This window comes from Austrofundulus limnaeus, unplaced genomic scaffold (genome assembly GCF_001266775.1).
Source record: "Austrofundulus limnaeus strain Quisiro unplaced genomic scaffold, Austrofundulus_limnaeus-1.0 Scaffold407, whole genome shotgun sequence".
Lineage (NCBI taxonomy): Eukaryota > Metazoa > Chordata > Actinopteri > Cyprinodontiformes > Rivulidae > Austrofundulus > Austrofundulus limnaeus.
This window is the reverse complement of record NW_013952809.1, coordinates 50385-61089: the sequence shown is the minus strand read 5'-3', so window position 1 is coordinate 61089 and position 10705 is coordinate 50385. Positions and strand designations below refer to the sequence as shown.

Here is a 10705-nt window from a genome sequence, read left to right as displayed (position 1 = left end):
TTGTGTGTGTGTGTGTGTGTGTGTGTGTGTGTGTGTGTGTGTGTGTTCAGATACAACTGGAAAAACCAGCTGGCTGATTGTGAAATCATTTAGAGAAACAGTTTTCCATGGGGTGGGACTGTGAGTGACTCACGTTTGTGACGTCAGCAAACTGAGTGTAAAGGTCAAACATTTTAACCGTCTAATTTCAAGATGTGAATCCAAACCAGCAGGTGTCTGGGAGGTGAAAAACAAATTTTTTTTTACAGTCGGATTAGTTGTAATAATCTGCTTTATAGGTTAAATTAAGGGAATGTTGACTTTTTAAATAAAAAGCTTTGTGGAAAATATATAAACAGTTAATATCTCACCTGTTGTAGATAGCTCTTTGAACAACTGCAGTGTTGAGAAATAGACTTTAATTCTGACCAGCTCTACCAAAATGGACCAAATGCGGCCTTAAATTAAAACCTGTCTCAAAACTTGTCATTATTTATAAAACTTTATATTACTGTTTACAATAATTTGCATCAGATTTTATGGCTGTTTGGGACTGAGCTTTAAGACCTACAGTGTGAACAACATGGTCACGTGACAAAGTTCCCGGCTGTTTGACTTTGAGAATAAGGAAAGAGGAAAAAGGTCTTCATTCAGGCTAGGCTAACAGTGCCCAGTGATCATTTGTAGTTAGTAATGTAGTGATGTCATTCAGTCACGTGATTTCAACCTCCTTTTTTTACGGGGGAAAACTGCAGCTGAAGGGAGCAGGAAACACGGTAATCTCGTGGAAGAAACACCGCCGTCCATCATCAGTCTCATCTTTCTCTTAAACCGAAAAAAATAGAACCCCCCAGACCTCCTTTTTGACTGAGGCTCAAATTTTTCTGACAAGCAGTAAAAAATCTACAGGAAGAAGAAAATAAAAAGAGACGAAATTTGAATGGAGATTGGCGGCAATGAAGAGCCGGTGACAGCAGGACTTTATTAATTAGATCTGTGACTTTTAACATGTTTGGATTTTAAAGTTATTGTGCAGTTTTAAGTGTTTACTCTTCATTTTAGCCTATTTTAATGTGTTTTATATCAAAACGATGCAATTCTTTTTAAACAAGGAGAAGCATGGAGGCTTGCAGAGGCAGAACGACAACACGTGTCTTATTTCTCTCCCCGCACTCTTGCAGTTAGAAAAAAAAATATCTCTGGATGTTTTTTTTTTATGTGAGAAGTGCAGTCCTACAGCAACTTTTCACCATTTTCCCTATTTTCCACATAGAGGAACTCATCCTATTTTCCCCCCAAACCAATATGTCAGCCTCTGTTTACAACATGGTCACGTGACAAAGTTCCCGGCTGTTCGACTTTGAGAATAAGGAAAGAGGCAAAGGTCTTCATTCAGGCTAGGCTAACAGTTAGCTAAATGAGTATCATTTTTTATAAACTGTTTTTTAAGGTCAGAAAACAGCTCTTTCTCAAAAAACAAACAAAAAAAACATACAAAACATGAAAAACACCATATTGTGATTCAAACATTTTGATGTTTTGGAGAAAAAAAACCATATGCTCAATAAAACAAAATAAAACAGGCCTTTTTTGTTTGGATAGCTGTTAGCCTAGCCTGGACAAGCATCTTCACCCTTTTCTTCACACGAACCGATGGTTAGACTGATAAGGTGTTTACTCTGGGTGCTAACGACTGATAACAAATCATTAATAATTTAAACATAATCACAATATCCCATTAGTATGACGATTAGGGCCACACAACGAGATTTTTTAAAATTATTATTACAAGATTAAAGTTATAATTTTATGAGATTAAAGTAGTAATATTATGAGAAAAAAAAAGTCATAATCATGACGTGTCTTTTTCCCGTTCCTCATTTCCTTCTTATTTTACTCACAACTGCTGTTTGCAGCCATGTCTCTGTTTATAAAGCAGTTCATGATGACTCGGGTACTGTTATGCTAATAAATGTTAATGCTTTCATCCAAATTAGCTATGTGACGACTAAATCTGTCAATGCATCCATTAATTACAATACAGCTTCAGTTTGTAGTCGTTTGCACAATAGGAGGGTTTCACATGACTGAAACGCAGCTATTTCCAAGTCCTGGTACTGATAATTCAATGCTAATATGCTAAAAGATTACGGTAACTATTTATTTAAAGCAATACTAAAGAACAATTTGACAAGTTTCTCAACATTCCTCTTTTTAATGCAGTGGTAACTGTATGCTTTTTTGTGTAAAGACAATATTATGACTTTATTCTCATAATATTATGACTTTATTTTTATATGACTTTATTGTCATATTATGACTTTATTCTCATAATATTATGACTTTATTTTTATATGACTTCGTAATATTATTCGTCGTAATATTAGTCGTTGTAATATTATGATTTTATTCTCGTAATAAAAAAAAAATCTCGTTGTGTGGCCCTAATACTCCGTCGTACGTTAGTGACTCATTTTTACAGGTTGTTGTAAATAAGAAGGTAAAACAGAAAAGGTTGCATTTTGAGGCGCGTCTCTCCACCATTGTGACAAAAGTTACAAAAAAAAAAAAAGAAAACCCTAAAACAAACAGCTGAAATTAGCTAACTATTTTTTAGATTTAGACTCGCTGTCTTAGAAACACAAACATGAAAAGTTAAAATATTAAAGCTTTTGCTTAAAGCAAGGAGAGTCTCTTAATTGTGGCTGATTTAACAAGCTGTCACAGCTGATGTCTCTGCCTCGTCGGCCTTTTTCTCTCCAGGACTGAGCGTGTGTCTGTTTGTGTGTGTGTGTGTGTGTGTGTGGCCGTCTTTTCATTACGTGTGTCCCTCTGCAGTGTGGTGACCTGTCCAGAGATGCTGAACAACATCCACTCTTATCACACGCCGCTGTCCTACCTGCTCGTCTGCGTCTCCACAGGTCAGTGAACGCATCGTGAAACAAAACAGCTAAACAGGATCAGTCGCACAAACAATGGCTACTGCTCAGTTTTACAGTTTTTTGAGCTGAAATCTGGCCTTGTAGTAGCTGAGAGTCATCTTTAACATGTACAGTCTGAGCAGGACATCTTAGTTTAAAAATTGGGAATATTTGATAAGCATTCCCTGAAAGAAATCTAGACCTTTGGTCTTACTTTGTTATCTATTTGTCCTTTAATTTGTTTAGTTTTTATTTTCTTTACAAATCAACAATCTTTTGCCTAATCAGAAAAGATGTGCTCATTTTGTTCTTTGGCCTGATTATAAGTAAAATAGCTTTTCCGTCACCATGAAGACACAAATCTGTGGAGATCAGCCCTGACAACAGCAAACAGCTAAAGAAACTGACTTTGTTTCTCAATAATCAGAGCGCTGCAGGCAAACGGAAGCAGTAAAAGACCGGAGGAAAGCTGCAGCTGAATCAGGCCGATGCAGTTTAATAACTGCTGGAAAGTGTTTAGTCAGCGTTTTCTTAAACGTGATGACAAGAAGGCCTTTCACCCTGCCGTCAGGTGGATTCAGCGTCTGACGCGCAGCGCTGTGAGAAGCAGATGAGGCGTTTAAATCCTCTTGTGGGTAAATATTGAAGTGTTACCACTTCTGGGGCTGTTTGGAGCGCACATGGAAACATTTCTGCTGGAGTGATCGTGTAATGAAGACGGTGTAAACTTTGCATCGTCATCAAATTTAGGAAAACGGGGTCAGACTGTTCCTGTTGAACACATGAAGCAGAATCACAGAGTGAACAATCTCACACCCTCAGCTGTCCTGTTCCACATGAGCAAAACTACACATAAAGTCATAATATTATATATACACATAAAACCAGATATTTGTGGTTCATTTTATTAAAGGGAAAATTAGGAGTTGAGGATTTAATTTCACTGTAATTCGTGCCTTTACTCAAAGACTACAATAATAAATCTTGATTCTCTTTCCTGTTGAATTTATGTTATTACTTGTAGATTTTAATAAGAATCATTACATGTGGCACAGAAAATAATGTTGGGGATGACTCTACTCCCACACCCAGTTTTTAGTTCCATATCGGTGAAACTGACGGTGAATCTGTAATGCATTACACTGATACCACCGAGACAATCTAACCGAATCATTAAAATAATCAAGTGACCTTTACGTTGATCTTTTCAAGGATACTTTGTGCAAGACGCAGCTGATATCATCCTGACCGGAAATGCCAGAGGATCATGGGAATTCTTACTCCATCATGCAATGGTAAGACACGTCTGCCTTCTTTTTACTCTTACTTTTAGGATTGTAGTACTTGAGACCGGTCTTGGTCTTGTCTCGGTTTTGGACATTGAGGACTCAGAATTTTATTTCAAGACCACAACTGTGGAAATATCACTAAACAGCCAGATTATTGTCTAATTTATTTGTTAACATTCTTGCTTTCATTGAATTTGAAATGTAGCTACTGATTCAAATCCAAACCTGACTCAATGCTATTTGTGACCCATCACATCGAAATGAGGATTAAGTCAAATTTGGTCAAAACGACCTAATCATATTTTCAGATTCCTGGCTTTAAAAGCTACATTTTGACACTTAGATCATCCTTATATCATTAGTAGATCCAGAGATATTATTTAATTTGTCTTGTTGGTTACAATAATACATAAATATTTGGTCTAAATCCTAATTTTATGTCATTTTAATGAGGATTTTTTATGTCATTTGAAAAACGAAACCTCAAATAGTAATTGAAAATTGAGATTTCCCATCTGGAAAGAAACAAACACGCTGATAGCTCACAGGGAAAATCTCAGAATTTTAAGGTGTTTTTCCTCAAAATCTGGTTTTTGGTTGCTAATGCTCAAAAAAGTGCTTCCAAAAAATTTTTTAGGATAATATTTCAGACATGTTCATTGAAATTATATATTGATAACACATTTATTTGTTATATTTTGAGAAAATGTAATTTTTGCAAGCATTTTAATCAAAACACTATATCTGCCTATTTTTCCACATACAACTTTTAGACTTAATCCTCGTTTCGATGTGAAGGGTCACATTTATGTACTTTTGTTACCAGCTGTTACCCATCACCAAACCCATTAACTCGCATGCAGCACTACAGGAAAGCGAACCGTGGTTCTCTGGTAGTGATAGAAGATGTCTGCATAATTTAAAGTAAAACAATGTGGCCACATAAACAACATTGTTGTAAAACAACAACAACCAGGAGAAATCGTACAGCAACTTGTAAATTCTGCAGTGATTCACTTTCAGAGACGGTGGGGACAGCCAAAGGTTCAGTCAAACTTTTACCGTCACTTACGTAAACAGTCTGCCTCTGTAGCAAAATTCTTTCTTCTGCCCTCACACAAACATTTTATCAATATTAGCTCTATATTAGGTTAGCTACATGTGTCCAGAATACTCCATCTTTTAGGACACTAGTTTTTTTTTCTGGTCTTTGTCTTGACTTGATCCTGGCCCTGAAAGTCTTGGTCTCGTCTCGGTCTAGAGACACTGTGGTCTTGGTCTTGGGTTAGATGGTCTTGACTGTGTAATGGAACTAATACTTTTATATTTAAGCAAGTAATTCATGACATCCTTTAATGACCTAGGTTTTCATGACATGCTGTTCATCTGCAGACAGAATGATTAAAGTCAGAACAAGATTTGCTAACAACAGTCATTCTTAGATATCACTTGTGTTTATCTTTGTGTTTTCCATTGACCTTGTATCAAATCTTGCTAAGTTGACATTATGGTGTTTGTTAATATATTTATATATGAGGCCTCTCGAGACACAGTGTTCAACAGTAGTGTGGAGAGACAGTGACAGAGACAAGCCAGGTTGCTCTCTGTTTCCTGTTGTTGCAATAAAACTCAGCTGATCATCTCACAGAGTACCTTCATTCTTGGACCACGTATTTCTGTCTTTGTTAAATAAATATTGCCATAACAGTTTGGCGTTGTCGGCAGGATGATAACACTACTTTTACATGCTGGCAGTAACTAACGATGGCGCCTACCAAGATGGCGGCACATATTCTCGTCCTGCTAACCTAAACTGCACTGTGGTTGTCTGTTCTTGTGTATTTCTTTTTCAGTTGTCTGGTTAATAAAGATGAGTAAATAACACAGCATTATTAGTCCCGATCAAACACTTTTTCCCGTTTTGTGCCCAGGTGATCTGGTGTTTCCTGTATGCCCTCTACACTCAGCTGTACATAGCTGGTGCCGTGATCGCCCTCTTCGTGGAGGTCAACAACGTCACCCTGCACCTGAGGCTGATGCTGAAGCTGGCGGGCACCCAGTCCTCCTACACCTACCACGTCAACAAGCTCGTCAACCTCTTCACCTACGTCATGTTCCGTCTGAGCACCCAGTTCTACCTCACCTGGTTCATCGTTCAGAACTACGACTCGCTGAAACGTGGCGGGTACTTCCTCACCACCATGAGCGTGATGAACATCATGATCCTGATTTACTTCTACCGTTTACTCCGGGCCGACTTCTTTACCCGCAGTAAAAGCTACGCGGGACAGAACGGGACGTGTAACAACTATTCTAAAAAGTTCCTCAATGACTGACTTGCAAAGGTTTACCGGACTGAACAACGTTTCTACTGTATTTAAGGTGGGAGTTTACACGTTTTTTTTTTGTGTCTTTTCATGTTGTAATTCTTGTGACAACAAACCCTCTCGCCCTGTCGGTTTCACTGCCAAAGAACAAAGACCTCAAAAATGCCCAGTGTAACAAGATGCAGCCTCTTTTCACTGCTAAGTGAAAAATAAAAATCTAATAAATAAATAAATAAATAAATAAATAAATAAATAAATAAATAAATAAATAAATAAATAAATAAATAACACAACTGAAAATTCAAACTCTAGGTTAAGATGAGAATATTTTTAAAAAAATATTTCCAAAGTTTCAGAAACCACAGCAATCGTTTCGCAGTGTCTCGATTTGTGAAGACTTCTTAGATATTTGGGGAAATTTCATAATCTCAGTGTTAAATTGAAAACACTCATTATTAGAGTGACCGCATTTTTACTGATTAACCCACACAGAGCCTAGAGTACCTACAAAATGAATCAGAGGGAACAAATGACATAGTTGTACTATTTATTAGGATATGAACTTGGTAAGTGTTATGGTGATATTTATTTAACAAAGACAGAAATACGTGGTCCAAGAATGAAGGTGGGATGATCAGCTGAGTTTTATTGCAACAACAGGAAACACAGACAACGTGTCCTGTCTCTGTGCCTGTCTCTCCACACTCCTGTTGAACACTGTGTCTCAAGAGGCCTCATATATATATTAACAAACACCATTATGCCATCTTAGCAAGATTTGATACAAGGTCAATGGAAAACACAAAGATAAACACAAGTGATATCTAAGAATGACTGTTGTTAGCAAATCTTGTTCTGACTTTAATCATTCTGTCTGCAGATGAACAGAATGTCATGAAAACCTAGGTCATTAAAGGATGTCATGAATTACTTGCTTAAACATAAAGTATTAGTTCTACCACAGTAAGTATAAGCACTGTGTGCTGCTGGTCAGTATACCTAAAGATGGCCACCATATATAACTGGGATAAGAGAATAAAAATAGGCAGTGTGATGTAAATGCTTTCTTTTTTTAATGACTTATGACTCTTGATGTAACGCCAAAAATTTTATGTAGAGGTGCAAAATTTGTTATAGAAGCCAACTTTAGTAGTTTGACACTTTGGGAATATTTATTTTCATTATACTTACATTAAAAACCCAACTCTTGTGTTTACAAGCTGAATTTGAAGCAGAAACCTGTTAATGGAGGTGAACCTGCTCCTACACAATCACCTTTTGTTTTAAAACATATTAAACTTAAAAAAAAAAACTTGTTAGTAATGTAGGTGGTAATAAGTGTTTTGTTCAAAGGCAGGTTAGTGTTTTTGTGTAGTATTTGTAACTGGTGCCATGTAGCTTTTTAGGTCTTTGAATGAATTCCTCAAATACAAAACAAAAATCATAATTTGTCTATGAAAGACTTCATCATGCAATAAATAATAGTTTGGGTAATAGTTTTGTTTTTGATGATGAAAAGGATTTTAATTTAAAATATCTTTAAATATCTATAAGCTTCGTGTGAAGCTACATAGTTTTACTTTCACAACTACTGTAGCTATACAGCTAATTAGCTACGTTAACTGTATAAAATCCCAGCTAGTGGATTTTACGCTTCAACATTTTAAAGAATTAACAAACAAAAACTGTAAAAGTAATTTGGTAAATTTAACGAAGTTGTCCACTAGTTTTCCTCTGGTTTGGTCTTGTTCTCACTTAAGCTAGCATAAATGCTAGCCTCACATTTAGCTTACAGACTTGAGAATCGTCTCCTTTTATTAAAATCTCCAAGAGTATCAAACTTGTTTTATTTATTAAACACAAAACAACAAGTTATTTATACTGTACAACAAAAATGAAATCTACATTTTTAAAATAATACTTAAGGATATTGACTTGGTTGTATTTTAAGTATTGTTAACCTTTTCTTGTCACATTAGATGTGTGCTGGAGGCCTTGTACACAAAGTACAAGAGAGGTACTGATTTTATGTTTAATATATTTTATTGTTGTATGAAACACTAACATTTTTTTGGTAATGTCAAACTTCTCTTGTCCAAAACGTCACTAAAATTGGAAAAATGCATTTTGCCCGGTTTGTTAAACAAACTTTCTCTTTAATTCCTTGCTATAAATTTACAATTTGCTTGGGATTTTGACCTGTTTAGACAGTTTTCAACCTTTGAATTCAAATTTTAATATTGTGCTTCTCTGTTTGTGTAGCGTATGTACTGTATGTAGATATTTGTGGACCAACCCCTTTGTCTCTATGAAGCCTTTGTCCCTTCTTTCTACGGCTGAAGAGATCCTGGGGCTGTAGTGCGTTAAACAGACGACCAACTGAACTTCTAACACAATATGATGCAAGATCGTTTGTGGTCTTTTTATGGCTCCTGTGATAAAATCTGTTTGTGTTTGACTCGAGTGAAGATGAAGCCGGACCTTCCTGGCGTCTAACAGCTGCTCATCAGGACCCCTGAGCGAGCCTCCGTAATGAGAAACAGTCATGTGTGGTTAGACACCATCTATCTTATCTTGTAGCAAACCGACAATACTTTCAAAAAATGGGACTTTTTTTTGTCAACAATGGATGTAGAGCACTTTGTAATTATTGTCTTCTTGTGAACATTCCCTTTGATGTATTGTTTACCAGGAGTTGATATTTCCTGATCATTCCATGAGTTGTAAAGGTCATGGCAAAAAAAAAAAAAAAAAAAGATGTGTAACACAGATCAACCACAACCTTAGTCTTCCTGTTTTTTTCAAGGAACCAAAACACCTCTGACCAGTCTGAGTGTGGATGAAGAGCATACTGGGCCATAAGCAATACATCCTTTGGCTCCAGTGGATTATAAATTGGGGATTTAGTAGATTGGGCTTGATTTGGATTAAACACCTCAGACTCTTGTGTTGTTGTAACCATCCTTGAGCGGTTTTTGTGGGACAGTGTTTAGGTTCTGAGGTGACACTGAGGGGTAGTTTTGTCATTGCAAATCTGTTAATTGGAGGCAAATGTCAAAGTACGATTCACACTTTAGATAAAATGGGTGTTTTTTTGTTTTGTTTGTTTGTTTTTTCAGAATATTTGAATTTGAACAAAATTACCACTTTTCGTTTCATAATTTGTGATTCCAATATTGTGGCTGATGGGTGTAAATTTCATTTTCTAATTCAGTCGATGCCAAGAAAGTCCAAGCAAACATGGACGAAGCTGACATGACCTGTGCTGCAGTGCCTTTTACCACAGTGCCTTTAAAAAATGAGACAACAGTGATGTGTGAATACAAATACACCACACCGTGATGTAAAGTCGAGGAATAATCTGGGACAAACAATGAATTCATGTACCTTGTAATGGCACAATTTTTAGGATTGGACCCCGCATTTTGGATTGAGTGAATAAAAAATGATTTAAAATCATGGCGGTCATGATGTACGTCTTTCTGTGAAAACTATAACCAAAGCTAAATCTTTTTTTTTTCAGGAGGCTGCATGGTTAATTAATGCTCAGGAAGAACGATGAGCCAATTTGTGGATTTTTGAACCTCAAACATGCATTAAAGATTATTTTTGCTTTTATTTAGGCAAAAAGGAGAACATCTCCAACATTATTATTATTGATAATGTGCTCACCTTGGTTTCAGACTATATTTAACAAAAAAAAAAAAAATACTACCTGGTGCCAGTCTCTGATCATAGTGAGACAAATCACAAACTATACATAAATGCCTTTTTTCCCCCCGCATCACAAAATTTAAAGCCGATCATAAAATTTTACCTCAACAATTTGATTTAGTTATACATTTTTTATAATGTCAGTGTCCTGTGGCAACAAATATCAAACAGTTGCAGATGTTTCATCAGCATTTGTCCAGTGCTTCATGATATGTTTTGCTAACAAACTCCAAACAAATCTTGCTAAAGTTTTAAGTAAAGATCTATGCGTTGTGAATGACTCTCAGGTACTACCAGACTAATTTTAGCTGTAGCCAACTTTATGTTTTTCAAGTCAGTTGGCTGTGGTGGCCATCTTGAAAGGGGCAAACCTCCAGATAGGATTATTATTTTCTGGTTAATTTAAAATTCATCCAGTGGTTCATGAGCTATTTTGCTAAGAGACACAAACATACACAAATGCAAATATATATAT

General features: G+C 36.2%; 1 protein-coding gene across 2 annotated transcripts in view; it reads left to right on the top strand.

Annotated features, from left to right (window-relative positions):
• Positions 1 to 7173, top strand: part of tlcd1 (TLC domain containing 1) — an 8566-nt gene extending 1393 nt beyond the window's left edge. For both annotated transcript variants that reach the window (XM_014024118.1, XM_014024117.1), the window contains 3 exons: positions 2818 to 2900; positions 4113 to 4195; positions 6121 to 7173. In XM_014024118.1, the coding sequence (XP_013879572.1) occupies positions 2818 to 2900; positions 4113 to 4195; positions 6121 to 6525 (571 nt within the window). In that variant the 3' untranslated portion in view covers positions 6526 to 7173. The remainder of the gene's footprint in view (positions 1 to 2817; positions 2901 to 4112; positions 4196 to 6120) is intronic.
• The last annotated feature ends 3532 nt before the right edge of the window (positions 7174 to 10705 follow it).